We start from the raw sequence: 17,713 nt of genomic DNA, 5'->3' as shown, positions 1-17,713 counted from the left end.
CAATCTTATCTAAATTTAACTACAATCAATTTCAATCTAAAATATTATACTTAAAAATAACCATGATTATGATTACAGAAATCATCTTTAAAAATTTTAATTTTTAATATAATATCTAGATCTTACATACAACAGGTTTGGTATAAACTTTTCTTGTATGCTATTGTCGAACGGAAGGATTATGTCCTTGTTTTCTCAGATGCATAGCCAAAAACCATCACACATTGGGAAAAAACCAAAAACATGCCATCACACCTATAAATTGTTTTTTTTAAATATAATCATTAAAATGACATTGGTTGTGAAAATTTGGGTAGAAAGATTGGGATTGAAAAAGTATTATCTCGGAGTCCAATTTATTTTTTATTTTCATATTTATTATATAAAGTTTCTGCACGTGGGACCAACAAGTGGTATCAAAGCTTTGGTTTAAAATTTCTTAAAATTCTCGGTATGCTTTGTGGTTGCAGCCTAGACTGATCTTCCACATCAGAAAAAATATTTTTTTGAGATTTTTTATTAAAGCGAGATTATTTTGTCCAGTCTACTAAATGGTTATAGACATAATGGCAGACATGTACGAGATAACAAAATTCAATGACAACAATTTTATGTTGTGAAAAATAAAGATACAAGCATTTTTAAGAAGGGAGAATTGATTGGTGGCTATTAGAGAAAGACCGGTTGAAATGACGGACGATGGAAAATGGAATTAGATGTGTGATAATAATGTTTCCAATTTACACTTGGCTATAGCAGACGAAGTACTGTCAAGCATGTCTGAGATAAAAACAACAAAAATTATCTGGGATAATCGGACAATGATGTACAAGGTCAAGCCATTACACAATAAGATTTTCCTAAAGAGAAGACTTTATGCTATTCGGATGAAGGAATCTTCATCAATGACTAATCATATCAAACACACTAAATATTCTATTTGTCTAACTCACTTCTATGGGGTATAAAATAGATGAAATTAAACGTGCGGAGCTTCTACTTCAAAGTCTACCAAATTCATATGATCAACTTATTATCAATATAACTAACAATATTCTTTCGGGATTTTTAAAATTCGACAAAGTCTTAACTGCGGTTCTCGAAGAAGAAAGCCGGCGCAAGAATAAGGGAGATAGGTTGGTAACTTTGAAGCAGGCAGAGGCTTTACCGATAATAAGATGAATATTTATGGACTATGATTCCAGTAGGAGTCAAAGACGATATAGATAAAATTCTAGAAGTAAGAAGAAAAATATTTACTGCTTTAACTATGGCGGTAAAGGGCACTTCAAGAAAGAGTGTATGAGAGAAGATTTCTTAAGGAAATGTGGCCAGTTCTTCAGGCGGTGGTGAAATATTATTCAGCGAAGTGGCAATAGTTGCAGAATGCAGGCACAAATTTTATGACATGTTGATTATTGATTCAGGTGCGACGTGGTACATGACGTCTCAGAGAGAATGGTTTGATTATTATGAATCAGTCTCACAAAGATCTGTATTAATGGGAAATGATCATGCCTTGAAAATCTCTGGGGTCGGTACTATCTGATAAGTGCAATTTTTGCACTTAAATTATTCTCATAATGCATATAGATTGTTAGTTTTCTTGGACAGAATTATGCGGTATTGTTATTTTTGGTGTGCTTGCAGGAATCTAGGTGAGGCTATTACGTGGGCGTGAAAGGAACGAAAATGGCGCTTAGAAGAAAATTGTGAGCAATGGTCCAGGACTGAAGGCAGCAAGACCCGCGCATATGCGCGGATCAGAGTCGCGCTTATGCGCGAGAGACACAGCAGGACACCTATCAAGGCAGAGAACCTCGCGCATATGCGCCATTCAGTGTCGCGCATATGTGCGAGAATCACCCATCGAAGACAATGAACAGAGGACTCCGCGCATATGCGCGGAGCAATGGCGCGCATGTGCGCGCAGAAGAAGAAACCTGCCGAACAAAACAGCAAGACTCGCGCATATGCGCGAGCAAGGGGCGCGCATATGCGCGCGACGCTAACTTCAGAGTTAAATAGGTTTTGACGTGGGCTTTGGAGGGGGTTCGGAATTTTTGACACAGCCGACAGAAGTGATCTAGGAGACTAAAAAGCGAGAGCCAACGACGGAGCGCGAAGAACGGAGACTGAAGACGCTTAATCCGTACACGGAGACGCACTTTCATCTCTCTTCAACACGTTTCTAATTCGGTTCTTTACTTTTACGTTTTTAATGATTACAAACAGGTTTTGTATTGATTTAAATTCGAGTATGAACAAATTTTATTTTCTAGAGATTGACGTAGTCTCGGTTGAACCTATGTTATTGACGTTTTGAATTTTCATTGAATTAATTCATCGTGTTTATTTGTGATTTCTTGTCGTTAATGCTTTTGAATTACTGACCATAATTCGATCGATCAAATAATTAAGATCTAACACTCGAGAGAGGGGATTGAAATTAGGACAGTGGAAATCATATCGTTAGACGTTTATAACGTGCAAAAGACGTATAACTCTGACGAATCCATAAGAGAACCTTGTTTGCATTTATTACATGTTACATGATTTTGAATAGACATATTAAAATCAGTAATAGGTAATACAGTTCTATTTATCACTTGAAAAAGAGAATAGGAAATTGCGAGTTCTTGGTTAGTTAACATGATGCGATTTAATAATATGTTAGTCAATTTTAATTTAGCATAGGGGAGACCAGACAAAATCATATCTCTAGATTGATCTACTCATTGAACTTCAACTGCGTGCTAAGAATTCTCTGATTCGTTATTTGTTTTGAATTGATTATCAACTATCTATTTGAATTCTCTAAATAAAGTTGAACTATGTAAATTATAGTAATTAATATACAGTTTTAAATAATTACTCCTCGTGGGATCAATATATGTACTCAAACCAGTACTAAAACTTGACACGATACACTTGCGGTAGTGAAAATACGCAACAATATCAAGATAAAAATGTTTGATGGTACCATTCGCACCATACAAGAGGTACGACAAGTGAAGGGACTGACGAAAAATATTTTGTCTTTGGGGCAATTGGATGACGTCGGGTGCAAAATCCGTATCGAGAATAGAATCATGAAAATTGTGAATGGTGTGCTTGTGGTTATGAATGCGGAAAAGGTTGTTGCAAATATGTATGTACTTTTGGGAAAAATACGCAAAGAAGTGCTTTGAAATCTTTGAAGATCTTGAAAACATATGATTTCTTCTTGATTAGATACACCCAACACGAGTTGAACTTGATTCAGAAAAAAAAATCAAGTGTCTGAGAACTGACAATATAATAGAATATATCAGTGACGAATTTGATATATTTTATCAACATGAGGGCATCAAAAGACTGATCATGAAGGCTTACACAACTCAACTAAATGGAGTGACGAAGTGGATGAACATGATATTGTTGGACATAATAAGAGCTATGTTGAGGACTACAGGTCTAGACAAGTCATTTTGGGCCGAAGCAGTCAAAACCGCTTGTTATATTATTAATCGTTCTCCTTCAGTAGCGATTGATCTGAAGACTCTGATGGAGATGTGGACTAGGAAGTCGGTTGATTATTCTCATTTGCATACATTTGGAAGTTATGTGTACGTTCTGTACAATGAGCAAGAAAGATCGAAGTTGGATTCGAAATCCAGAAAATATATCTTCTTGGGTTATGCTGATGGAGTTAAGGGATTTCTCTTGTGGGATCCTACTGTCCACAAGCTTGTTATCAACAGATATGATATATTCGAGGAAGATAAAGTAAAGAGAGACAAATGCACGCTGAATTCAGAAACTACTATATTTCAGGTGGAAAATAAGACGGACGAATGTCAAATTTCTTGTGAAGTAATACAAGAGCACGAAGAACTAGAACACGTTGAATATGAGATTTCCAATGTGAGGCAGTCAACTCGAGACAGAAGACCACCAGGTTGGAATATTGTCTATTATGAGAGGATGGTATGCCATCGAGTTTCCACGAGGCTACTTAAAGGTCAGATGTATCCTTGTGGATGATAGAAATGCAGGAAGAATTAGAGGCATTAGACAAGAATAAAACTTGGAACCTTGTTACAATCCCACGAGGAAGGAAACTCATTGGTAGTAGATGAGTCTATAAGATCAAGCGTGATGGCAATAATCAAGTGGAGCGGTATCGCGCTAAATTGGTGGTAAAAGGGTATGCTCAGAAAGAAGACACTGACTTCAATGAGATATTTTCTCATATGATTTGGCTCACAACAGTCAGAGTAGTGTTGACATTGTGTGCGGTGTTTGACCTACATCTAAACAGCTAGATATAAAAAACTGCATTTCTTCATGGATATCTTGAAGAAGAAATCTATATGCTCCAACCAGAAGGTTTTGAGGAAAAATACAAAGAGAATTCGATTTGCAGGTTGAAGAAATCTATGTACGATCTCAAACAGGCGCCGAGGTATTGGTACAAGAGATTTGATTCATATTTCATGAGCCTTTGATACAACAGACTGAGTGCAGACCCTTGTACATATTTCAAGGTATATAGTGATGATTATATCATTTTGGTGTTATATGTGGACGATATGTTGGTAACAGGCCCCAACAAATATCAGGTCCAAGGATTGAAGACACTGTTGACTAGGGATTTGATATGAAGGATTTGGGAATTGCTAACAAGATTCTAGGATGAAAGTTCAGCGATACAGGAGAAACAGAAAAATTATATGAAGAAAGTATTGATGCGATTCAACATGCAAGATAGTAAGTCAATTTTGACCCTTCTTCCTGTTAACTTCAAGTTATCCTCCGAAATGTATCCTAGCAGTGAAGAAGAGAAGATGGAGATGTCTCGAGTATCATATGCATCAGCAGTGGGAAGTTTGATGTTCACCATAATCTTTACAAGACCGGACATTGCTCAAGCAGTGAGAGCAGTTAGTCGGTATATGGCAAATCCTGAAAGAGAGCATTGGAGTACTGTTAAAAGAATCCTTAGATACATTAACGATACCTCAAATACTGCATTATGTTATGGAGAATCAGATTTTACACTCAGGAGCTATGTCGATTCAGATTATGCAGGTGATCCTGATAAGAGGAAATCTACTACGGTTATGTGTTTAAACTTGTAGGGGGAGCTGTAAGCTGGGTTTCAAAACTGCAAACAGTTGTGGCATTATCTACAACATAGTAAAAATACATGATAGTTACTCAAGCTTGCAAATAGGAAATATGAATTAAAAGGTTATTGGAGGAGATCTGACACAAACAAGATAATGTTCCTTTATTTTGTGACAGTCAGAATGCCTTGCACGTCACAAAGAATCAAGTCTTTTATTCCAAGACTAAACACGATGGAGTTTAATTTCACTTTGTGCGGGAAGTAGTAGAAGAAGGAAGTGTGAATATGCATAAGATCTATACAAAAGATAGCATAACTGATGTTCTGATCAAGCCAGTGAACATAGATAAGTTTGAGTGGTGTAGATCCTCAAGTGACCTAGCAGAAACGTAAGCAGCAAGTAATGGCTAGATTGAAAGAATGTGTGGAGATGTATTTGATTTTCAATCAAATCTCCAAGTAGGAGAAATGTCAGCAAGTGATTTAGTAAAAAAAATTCGATAATATGTTAGGTAGGTTGCATACATCATTTAATGAGGCAGCAAAGAACACATTTTTGGCAGCGAATTTGAAATATACATTCAGACGAAAAATTGCATCTATAAATAGATGCAATCCTCCATAATTCAATTATCCTGTAAGGTCCAAAATACTATAACGTAGTCCAACTGCATGCAAATCTAGTAAAAATGGAAAATGACTAATTAAATAGTTTTAATAGCATGAATTAATTATGGTGTTCATGGTTACATATTTAAAATATAGTTTTATATTAGAATGCATTAAAATTGTGTTTTAAAGATTATCCGAGGCGTGATCGAGGAACGGGGACTGAGGACTGAAAAAAAAATATTTTTATTAAATGATTATTTCTAATTATATAATATATGGTATATGTTATATGATATTTTCGAAAATGAGATGTTTTCAGATGTTTTTATACGTCGAGTCGTATTTTAAACCGGTATTCTATTTTCGTCGAAAATAGGAACTTTTCGATAACTCGGCTAATATTTTCACAAACTTTCCAAAACAAAATATATTAAATATTAACTAATGGGCTTAATGAGTCTATTATACTTGGTTAATGGGTCTAAGCTTGTACCATGTGTTTTAATTAGAATAAAAAGCCTAAAACCCTACCCTCAAGCCCCATAACCACACGCCCCAACCCCTCAAAGCACTAGGACTCTTCCTTCAGCTTTCAAGCACACACCACAGGTAAATATTGAGAGGAAGTCACAGTTTTTGAAGGGAAAATCAGCAAGGTCCTCCATACGTCGACATTCTTCGCATCTCAATCCATTCGCCTTAATATCTTTTTCTCATCTATCATACCATATTATATGTTTGAAGCATTTTTGCATGAAAAATATGTTGCCCTTGTATTTATTTTTATTTTTATGCCATATTATGCTTAGAACATGTGTTTTTATAATTTAAAACTCTTGTTAATGGTGAATGAGGGGGCTGGCAGCATAGGGCTTTGGGAAGGGATGTTTCTCCACACGTTTAAGGGTCCCTAGATGCATAGGTAAGGGATGTACGCAAGGGAAACAAGCTGGAATGAAAATTGGGATCATAGGGCAAGGGAAACAAGCTGGAATGAAAATTGGGATCATAGGGCAAGGGTTCGACTTTTGGGAAAAACTAGGAAGGGGGCTGTGCAAGTGTCTTCCAGGAAAAGGGATGGGCTCATGAGGGTTCTAGCCTCGAGCTATGGTGGTCCACGCAAGGCTGGAGAGGCTAAGAGTGGAAGGTCGCACGGCTAGGGCACCACCTAGACGCGGCCACGCGCAAAGGAGATAACCATGCATGTCCTCGTGCATGGCTATAGAGGGCTGGACTATGAAGGTCTTAAGGGGATCGATCTAGGTCCTAGGAGGGTTGGTCAGGGTCTGGTCCAATCAATTAGGGTCTAGGTGCAAAGGAATTGAGGTTGAGGTGAGCTAAGGTTCAACCAACCTAGGAAAGAAAATTCAGTAGCAATTCTAGGCATGTCCAATGGTTTAATAGGCTTGAATTGGTTTGTATATGGTCTAGTTAGGTGTTAATAAGCTTTGGTTCAAATTTGGAAAAGTTTGGTTAAGTTTCGCGTCAATACGAATCAAAACCGAGATTTATGTCTAAGTTTATATACGATGAAAGGAAAATGTTTAAGTTTATGTTCATGAAAATCTATTTTAAGTAAAAGTATTTTCAATGTTACTTGTAAATGTATATATATTATTTGTTATCATGATTAAGGTTTGCTGAATTAATAGACTCACTAGGTGTGATCGATGCAGGTGAGCATGATGTTGATGGTAATGGAGGACTTGATGGTTGAACTGGTAAGACTTCGGTGCACATAACCCGATGAGAGTCTCTGGTTTTCTGCAAATAAAACTATGTTTATGCTTACTTAAAGATTTTTATGCCTTATATGCTTTTGAGAGGTTTTTGAAAGGATGTTAGAGTTAAATTTATCTTGGAATAATGTTAGGTTAGGTTGATTGACGTTTACGATTTTATGTTTGAATGCTTTTCGTTGGGATTTTCAAATATCAGGTTGGTCGATTTTTTTAATAGTTGTAATATATATATGTGTAAAACATATATATTTATAAAAAAAATTCTAGTATATTTTAAAGAAAAAAGAGTAGTGGACGTTTAATATTCCTTAATCGAGTTCTCTATCATCTTATAGCATTTAAGTGTTTCGTTCTAGTAATATTTGTGAGGTGTTTGTTCTCCTATATTAAGAGAGTGTGTTCTCTTTGGGAACACATTGAGTGATTATACACCATAAAATATTATAGTTGATTGTTTTTCATCTTGTCCATGATTTTTATCCAAATAATTTTTAGGAATTTTCTACGTAAATCTCGTTGTCCAATTTGTTTTGTATTTTCATATTTATTATATCATTTTACCGCACGTGAGACTAACAAGTTTATCAAAACAATACTAATAGATTCATTGATATTTTGTAATGTTTCAGTACCCAAATAATTGAAGGGGGAAATGGATTGGCGTAACAATTGGGACACAACGCAATCAATAGGTCGTAATTACAATTGCGGTCGCCATAAGCTATCTCCGGTGATAGTGAAATATGGAATGGTTATGTTATTAAAATATCACATTTGACTATGAACAATTGTCATTATATGCTTAGCTGAATTCGACATAATAATTAATACATCCAGCCGGCAGGCCGGCTAACTGTTTATTCCTAAAGCCCAAGACCATTAATTAAATATTCAAATAATGCAGCCCAATTACAATAACCGAGAATCAAACTAATACGGGTTGAGTTGACCATTCCAATTTCAGATATTGATAATTAACTACTTTGAAAAACGACATTGATCTTATTTTTTTAAAAAAATCAAATATTCGTTTTGAATCGTGACATTTTTTCAAAAGAAATTTGCAAAAAAAATGTGCAAAATTCATAAAGTTAGATTTCAAATTCATGGTCAAACAAATGTTATATTTTGTTAAATATTTCGTTTGTCCTATCCATATATAATTAGTTTTGTACAAGAATGAACCACATGAAAATACGAAAGCATGATAGAATCTGAAATTTTAGTTTAAATAACTATATTCCATGTATTTTATTCAAAATAATTTATAATAATATTATATTCCATGAAATAGAGTCTGAAATTTTAGTTTAAATAATTAAAAAGTTTGGAAATATAAAAGAATCACGCCAGGATAACAACAAATAATTCTAAATGGCTATTCGGAAAAGTTACAGAACATTTTCTAAAAGGTATTTAGGAAGTAGATTTTAAAACTCCTTGTGATTCATAACAATTAATACTAGCATTCGAAAAAGTAAAGAGAGAAATAATAATTGTGGAACAATGGTGTTTTGGACAAGTGATTTGAAATCCTAACGAACTTGTTTGGAAATATTGTTCTTGTCCGTTGGGTCTCAAGGCCATAGGCAATGAAAGAGCTCTCTCAAAAAGAATATACTTACTCAAATCTACTTTCTACGCAGTTTTCGATTCTCATAATTTCTCACGGTAACAAAATATTGGGACAGAGCTCATCACTGTAAAAAGAACGCTAAAAAGAAATTTTTTTTCGAATAGAGTTGGCAATTGGCATAACCTCATTATATTCCACTTTTATCCTTCTTTGGCCTTTGCAGTGAAAAAACAGGGTCGCCCGCACGGCTATTACTATCTTCGGGACCAGCTTCATCACCAGATTCCCAAGACGGAGTGTCACTTTTAATCTGCTCCATCATGTCAGGATTCTGGGGAGGTCCGCTGGGCGATTTGTTGCCAATCAAGTTCTTGTACACAGTGAGGGCTTGAGCCATCATGCTGGCAGGATTGGAGGGACTCGAGGGAAGTAAAATAGTCGTTCCCTAGATCAGTGAAAATAGGGAAAATGTTCAAAACAGTAATGTTTATTGGACATTGACGCTACACTTAACCTTACTATAACATGACCTGGGATTGAATGTGCCTCACCTCTTTTGCAATCTGACTGAAGGCATGAACATATTGCTCGGCGATTTTTAAACTTGCTGCCTGCAAGTTCAATGCATGATCATCCTCAATGAATATCAAACGGCTAATGCCAAAAGCTTTATTGGATTACATACAACTAATTTTAGCAAAAAGAATTATCGAATAATTTTTTAACCCCACCCCCACACACCAAAAATATAAATGCGGGCCACCAAAACTAGCAATGGGGAATGAACGTTTTTTACATCTTCATCAAGTGAAAATGAGGAGGTTAAGGATGTCAGAAAATAGAAGCAAAAATAATCAACTTCAAGAGCTACAAAAATTTTCACCATAAACATGATTATTAAACTGGTTGATTACAGAGATTAAAGAAGATGAAAAAACTGACCTCGACACCCCCAGTTCTCTTAAGCGACTCTGACACCATATCAATCCCTTTTGCAGTTGCTTGTGATCTAGCAACGATAGCTTCTGCTTCTCCTATTATAGCATAAATTCAAGAGGAAAAAATTCAAGGGATTCAGATGGTAAAAGTCAAACGTACTGGCAAGATGTACAATGTCATGGATTATAATATATTAACATTCACCAAAATCTACACGAAAATGATAGCCAATGTTAGTGATGACTGATTATCATCGATAGCAAACCGAGTATCCTCCACAGTAACATATAATGGCTGAACATCATTCAATCATTTGGGTTCCAATTATTCAATGTTATTGAATAGTTAAACAAAAGCTCGAGTAAGCCACACGGTAACCAACCTTGAGCTCTGTTAACTTGGTCCAGCTTTGCAGCTTCTGATGCAAGGATCACTGCATTCTTCTTTCCATCAGCGATATTAATGTTTGCCTGCCTTTCTCCTGTTTATATATGAACAGTAATTAGCTTTCCACAACTATGAAACATGAAAAGTTAGCATACCAAGAGAAGAAAGTAAAATCTATTACCTTCAGACTCCAAAACTTGAGCTCTCTTTTTGCGCTCTGCTTCAGCCTGCATCTCCATTGCAGCCCTTACTCCACGCGGAGGACATATATCCCCTGAAATCGGAAGAGGGATCGTTGAACATGTCGCAGCAGGAATCCATGAAAATTTTTGCTAGAACAAGCAGTCAAATAATTATTCTTAAAAAGGAAAAAAAACAGTACTCACTTATTTCATAACGAAGGCACTTTAGACCCCAATCTTGTGCAGCTTCATTGATAGCAATCTACACCAAACATATTTTCAAAACACTCTGTAAAGTATTTGAAGAGGTGGGGCGCAGCTGACTATCAAGTAACATGAAAATATTTTGTATAGCAAGATGAATGGCCACCAAAAAACACACATACTAATTATATATATTATTTTACTGTTAGTCATGCACACATACTTGATATACTTAATATTTATAGGGTATGTTTGGTATGAGTGATAAGCAAATGATAGATTGTTAAACTCATGTTTGTCTCATTTTTTATTGGTCCAATTAATCAAGAAGGTCATGATAAAAAAAACCTATTTGGGTGAAAAGACATCCCATTGTTTTGGGAGGATTGAGAATCCAATTATATATCCTTACCTTAAGTTTTGTCATCAATCCAATTAGTTATCCTATCCTACATACCAAACATAGCAATAGTGAATATCAACTGACCAGAAGGCATGCACTCCCTTGAAATTTCTAGTTTACACTTTCCTTTTATCTGGAAAGTTGCTATATACACAGGATAAAACTGTTAAGTACAAGCAAGCCTCATATTACTATCAAATGCTAGAAGAAAGTCTGTCATGACTTTTAAGATAACTGAGTTTACAAAACATACAAGAACACAAATATCAAACATGTTGCATCGACTAACTTTCTGACATAATGACACAGATTAATCTACTCTGATTCAAACACCACCTTGCTTCATATTTTACACAAGTCTGTCTAGCATCATTATCATAAGTGCCCCCTCCAACCAAAATATCTTGTTTGCTTGTCATAAATACACAAAAACCAAGTACATGTTAAAGAGTATACAAACATCTACCGACATCCTTTTTCATTTGATAAATACTAGTGACGAATACTGATGTGATAAACTGTATAGTAAGCCAATATCAACTACAACAAACACTTAAATCCCAGTAATTGCAAGAGCAACGACAAACTAATCCTTTAAATGCAAGAAAAACCTATCTTGTTATTGCAAGAATCAATAACTAAAAGCCCAGTATCAAATACTCACCACAATTTTATCGTTAAGAGTATCCCTTTCCTCAAAAGTCTTGTCAAGAGTTATCTTACCAAGCTCACTCCTCATGGTTGTCTGCGCGAGTTGAATCACTGCATACAATGGATTCTCAACTCCATAAGATGCCAAGTGCGGGTCCACTATCTTCAGAGGAAAAAAAGTAACATGTTCTATTCAGAAGTTCATTTCCAATCCAAAATAAACCCCATCAAATTGCATGCAGATAGATATACGCACCTTAACATAGAGAACCCCATCAATTTGGATGCTAACATTGTCCTTGGTAATGGCAGACTGATCAGGAATGGGAATTGCTTCTTCTTTTAGTGAATGCACGTAACCAATCTTGTCAACCAGTGGAATCAACAAGTGGATTCCAGGAGTCAAGGTTTTCACATACTTCCCAAATCGCTCAATAACAAATGCTTTCTTCTCAGGGACAATTCGAATTCCCCAATTCACCGGTGGTTTAATTTCATAACTTGATCAAACATCAAACTATCAGTTACATGATCGGTTGGTCAGAAAGTAGTATAAGTTTTGCATTATCAATTGATTCGACAAGATTTCAAGCATATTAAAATAAATACGGGACACAATTTATGAATGCATTATGTTAATTCCTTGATCCACTCAATGATGATTTTATTTACATCCATCATGTAGGATAACTTTACAAGCATCGTCATTCTCTTTCATTTTTGGCGATAAATAACCAAAAAAAAAAAAAAAATTGTAACAATAGTATTTATTAACACTAGGTTAGCACAAAATAATCAACAAAAAAGCAGCAGCAAATATAACCTCGTGATGATAACGGAAATACGAACTGAAATTATTAGCAATGCAGCTACAGAATTCACGTCAAACGCTGACAAAATAGTAAATAAATCGGAAAGAACATTGACAAGTCAGTAAAAGTACCTAGTGTGGGGGTCGCGGGAGTAACCGATGTGGCGAACGGGTGCAGAGAACGGAGCGGAAAGATAACGAGTAGACATGCAAGTAGAAGGCTGCCTGAGAAGCGGCGGAGGCGCGGTGGAGATAGCACGTGAGCTGATCGGCGATTGAGGCGCGAGGAGGTACTTGACAGTTCGAAGCTTGTAGAGAGAGCTGGATTTGACGGTATTCATGAGGAATTATGTGGAGGAAGATGGCTTGATTGGGAAGAAATTGGGTTTGGGTGGGAAATTGAAGGGAAGCCCTATTTAAACCCATCGCGGCTTGTTGAACAAGAAAACTGGATATCACCAGCCAAACGCGGCCTCGGCTTCCTGGGAAGCAGCGCACGAGCTTTGGGTTTTACTTTTACACATATCTGGTATTTATTTTTAAAATATTCTCTCTTAATTTATTAAATAAATATTTTGATGATATTTTACTTGATTTTTTATCCTTCATCTGGTGAAATTGAACGACCAATTTTTCTTTTATTTCGTAATCCATAAAAAAATTATCGTCTTGCATTGCACAACGTAATTAAATTGATTTTATGGATCATCACAAACAACATGATCTGAGCTGCTGTGAAAGTAGACTTAATTTATAGTCAGAGTTTAGCATACAAAGACATCACTAATATATCATGGAGAGATTGGTGTTTAAAATCGAATGACGATTATATTATATTGATTTGTAATAATTGTAAATTATTCAATCAAATATTAACAAACATATAGGCCCAGTTTGGTTAGCCTTATTAAGGTGGGATTGTTTAGTTATCTTTTGTTTGCTTTCGTTTATAAATGTGATATTGACTATTAGTTAGATAAACTTTACTGTTCTCCTTGGACAACAAATCCATGCATTTATTGTGGATAGTATTTATCCTGCTGCTCACATAACGTTTATTGACCAAAATACCCCTTCTCTATATTAAAAAAAATGCAAGTGGCCTACGGACACGTCATTCTCCTTCTTCCTTCTGAAGAATCGATGGAAGCGCAGTACCTTAGAAATCGAAAGTGGTGAACAAAAAATCCTCATTTCTAAGTCCGATCTGTTCAATTTTCAAGTTTGTTCGAAGGTAAAACTCGATAAACTAACGACTTTGAATCTATGTGTGAGTATTGGTTATGTATTTATTCGAAGGTAAAACTCGATAAACTACAACTTCGGTTCATATCTTTCACGGATCTGACCTCGACTTACGATCTTGAAGGAAGAACGATGTGGAAGAGGTTTTCATTTCCCGTCAGATTTTTTGGGATACAGAGCGATGCTTAGGGGAGAAGTGAACAATTATGGCAACTATATCCCATTTCTTCGAAAGATCTGAATAAAAATAAAATTTATTTAAATTAAAATATTAAAGGGTATTTTGGTCAAAAATCAGTTTATCAACATTTTATCCCTCTTGTTTATTTCACACCACACATGATATTATATATATCTCAAATTACATATATTAACTTATCAAACATTTATCAATCAAATTATCAATCATTCAATTATCACATCCTAAAAACCAAGCGAACCCACGGTGTATTGCATATAATTAAAGGCTCCTGCGGTTTCATCCTAATGATTTCACCAACCTTGAAATGCTCATTCACAAATCACTCCGAATCCTACTTTTAGTTGTTAAATATCATCATGTAACTAACTAACATTAGTTCCTTCCAATGGGTGAATAATTTTTTTTAAAATGATAATTAAATTGGCAAAATTTGGATTTCAAATACAATCTTAAACACGTCAAATACATATTAAATCAAACTACATATGGACTTCTATTCATTATCTAACTTTCGGCCAAATAAATGCAATGGATTTTGGGTCTTGGATTTCAAAGCTGCAAACCCGAAGTCCCAAACGCACCCTAACAATATTTAGTCGAACTCATATATTAACTCGAAACACAAATCACACGACCTATGCTACTAATTTCAAGGGTTCATTACTGCTTGGGGCAAAATCAACCATGCCAAAAGGCATTTCTTGATACAAAACTATGTTAATCCATCATCTTCAAAAAATGTCCAAAGGTAATATTAAAACAAGCATTAAATTAAAAACAAGCCCAAGATAAAAAAAAAGAAAAGGAACCGATCCAAAGGGTGATCCTATGCCTTAACTACTCATTCTTCCTCAGCAATGGCTCCCTTCTCACTAACATAGATACCGTCGAGGAATTTCCGGATATCCTTGTTCTTCACATGACATTTCTGTCCAATAAACACAGACATCAGTCTCAGGTTAAGGCGTGAGAAGCAGGCAAAATAAAGTACTTCATCCAAACCCAAACAGATATATAATATTAGAGGAAAGAATTATTATATTCACGTGTATAATCCAAACAAATTTAAGTCCTGTAGAAAAAGATTCTTCGTGTACCTGGTTTATCAAGGCTGCAGATCTAGAAACAAGCTCAATGTCATTCCCATCCAGAATCAATTCATCCTTTACTTTTTCAGATCGCACAATTGAAACCCCTTCAAGCATATCCACCTTCCTCACCTGGTATAAATAATAAAAGGAAAATGTAAAAACTGGCCCAACTTGGCATTGATTCAGTGATAAAAAGCCAATAAATACACAAATACACTACCAGAAATGTACCCCGTAATCTAAGCAGTGCGCACCAAGAACAAGTAATAGGAATTCAAGAATAACCAATTACTTGCATGTAATACAGAAACAGAACAAGTACATATCACTTATCCACACTAGTGAAAATGATACATATAACAAATTCAGAACATTGGTAAAGTATTTCAAACGGAGAATCAATTCAAATGTTTCATTCATATCATTCAATCAATGCTATATTTTTCTACACATTACAAGTTACACGAACTAAATACATATCAAGGTTCCTCTACAGCAAACATAATTCCAAGACAAGATAGCAGAGATCAAATCCAAAAAATAGAATCCAAATGTATAATTATAAAAAGAACTCTACCCAGCACATGGCAACATAATGCAATACACGTTTTCCAGCTAAAAAGATTCAATACACATCCTCAAAGCTGAACATTTATACTTCCAACTCTACCTTGAAACCGATACTCAACTTTAAACAAATCACAACAATTCTGACAAAAAAAATATCATTCGAACATTAAAAACCAGAAAATAACACTTTTAATCGAACCAACAGTTCAAGATGAACCTACATTTTACTTAGTAAATCATGACTGGCTAAATTCCAAAGATTGGTGAAATCGACCAATAACGAACAGAAACAGAGAGCAAATAAACAAGACACTCACCCGTTGATCCAATCAAAACCCTTCGAACAACTAAATGCAACAACACACCACATATTCAGACATCCAACCAAAGAAAAACATTACCAAATAAAGTCAAACTCATCACCAGAAGAAACAAAAAATTTCACAAGCGAACATAAAATAATCATAAACGACGCACGAAAAACGACATGCCTTCTTCTCTCCGAGGAAATTACGGATCTCAATGGCCTTCCCGGTGTTGGTGATGGAGGCGTTGATGGGAAAGTGAGCGTAGACGAAACGCATCTTGTAGCGGTATCCAACGGTGACACCCTTGATCAGATTGTTGACGTGGCTGAGGGCGGTGCGGATAGAGGCGGAGGTCTTCCGCGATCCGAACCAAGCGTCAATCTTGAGCTTCTTCTTGCCAGTGGCCTCATCGGTAATAAGCTCAAAATCGAGGTTCAAATGCTTGAAGTTGCGGGAGAGCTTCCCCCTGGGGCCTTCAACCTCGATCATTTTGGCCTTCACCTTGATCTTCACACCTTCTGGGATATCCATGGAGTCGGAGGAGAGGATTGTCTTCATCTTCCGCGAGTGTTTTCTTCCTTCTCTCGACTCACAGCGTGAAGTGGGGGAAATGGCGGAAGTTGAAACCCTTGGGGAGAAAATTTATACCCAGGTTGCGTGGAAGCCCTAGATTTTTTGTGGGCCTTCTATATATTGGGCCGTTAACGTTCTCTAATAAAATCAAATTACGGGCCTCGAGTAAGCCCCGGAATACTTGTTCAGTTCACACTTATGAATAACTAATTCAAGGATAAAATCAAGTGTTTTCCAAATTTTGGAGATCGTATTTTTGTTATTTTAAATCGAAAATTTCTATATTATATACCTTATATATATGTGCACACACCATGGTTTTCAATTCCATTATGTTTTGAGGAACTAATCAATTATTGGCAAAAAACTTGTGTGAGACGGTCTCACGGGGGTCGTATTTTGTCAGACATATCACTCATTTGGATCATTCATAAAAAAATATTACTTTTTATTCTAAGAGTGTTACTTTTTATTGTTAATATCAGTAGGGTTGATCCGTCTCACAGATAAAGATTCATGAGACCGTCTCACAAAAGACCTAATCTCAATTATTATAACTTACAAATAAATCCGTCTCAACGCAAAAAATAAATAAAATCGATCCATGATATCTGAGTTTGAGTTTTGAAGAATTTTGACATATGGAGAGGTGTTTGCTATTGTTGAGTAATAAAAGTTTTTGAAACGTAATATTTCGACTAATGTTTATGGTTTAAAAGTTTGAGTTACGAAAATAATACTAAATATAGATTTCGATAAAATGGAAAGACATGAATCTTACTAGTTACAACTGTGCACTTATTATTATGATAATGAATCTTCAACCGCTATTTTTTTATGCGAATTAAGTACATCTGTATAGCTAACGTAATTTTTTGCAAATCACGCTAGTTAAATATGAATTGCTCTGGCCATACTAAGTTAATTTTGTTGATTCTACATTTATTTATAGTTTCTATGTGTCCCAGTGGAGTTCTCAGTTTGAACTCTTGCGGCTTGTGTATTTAAAATTCTTATACATCAAACAAAGTTATAGTGAGATTTTTGGGCTTGAATTAATAATAAGAAACTAATAAGAAATTAAGAAATTAAGAAAGAATTCTT

At 35.4% G+C, this 17,713-nt stretch overlaps 2 protein-coding genes across 2 annotated transcripts; both read right to left on the bottom strand.

Annotated features, from left to right (window-relative positions):
* Window positions 1-9,088: 9,088 nt before the first annotated feature.
* On the bottom strand, window positions 9,089-13,117 carry LOC142533507 (uncharacterized). The gene is made up of 9 exons (XM_075640313.1): window positions 12,753-13,117; window positions 12,066-12,309; window positions 11,823-11,972; window positions 10,756-10,813; window positions 10,551-10,643; window positions 10,365-10,463; window positions 9,986-10,077; window positions 9,595-9,654; window positions 9,089-9,488 (listed from the first exon to the last, which is right to left on the bottom strand). The coding sequence occupies exons 1-9, from the start codon at window positions 12,959-12,961 to the stop codon at window positions 9,231-9,233; spliced, it is 1,263 nt and encodes a 420-aa protein (XP_075496428.1). The 5' UTR covers window positions 12,962-13,117; the 3' UTR covers window positions 9,089-9,230.
* Window positions 13,118-14,705: 1,588 nt separating this feature from the next.
* On the bottom strand, window positions 14,706-16,666 carry LOC142533251 (large ribosomal subunit protein uL6-like). Its single transcript, XM_075639941.1, has 3 exons — window positions 16,220-16,666; window positions 15,165-15,287; window positions 14,706-14,995 (listed from the first exon to the last, which is right to left on the bottom strand). The coding sequence occupies exons 1-3, from the start codon at window positions 16,592-16,594 to the stop codon at window positions 14,909-14,911; spliced, it is 585 nt and encodes a 194-aa protein (XP_075496056.1). The 5' UTR covers window positions 16,595-16,666; the 3' UTR covers window positions 14,706-14,908.
* Window positions 16,667-17,713: the final 1,047 nt, after the last annotated feature.

The sequence above is a fragment of the Primulina tabacum genome, chromosome 18 (genome assembly GCF_025594145.1).
Source record: "Primulina tabacum isolate GXHZ01 chromosome 18, ASM2559414v2, whole genome shotgun sequence".
Classification (NCBI taxonomy): Eukaryota; Viridiplantae; Streptophyta; class Magnoliopsida; order Lamiales; family Gesneriaceae; genus Primulina; species Primulina tabacum.
The sequence above is the reverse complement of the archived record's forward strand: the minus strand, read 5'-3'. Positions and strand labels throughout refer to the sequence as shown.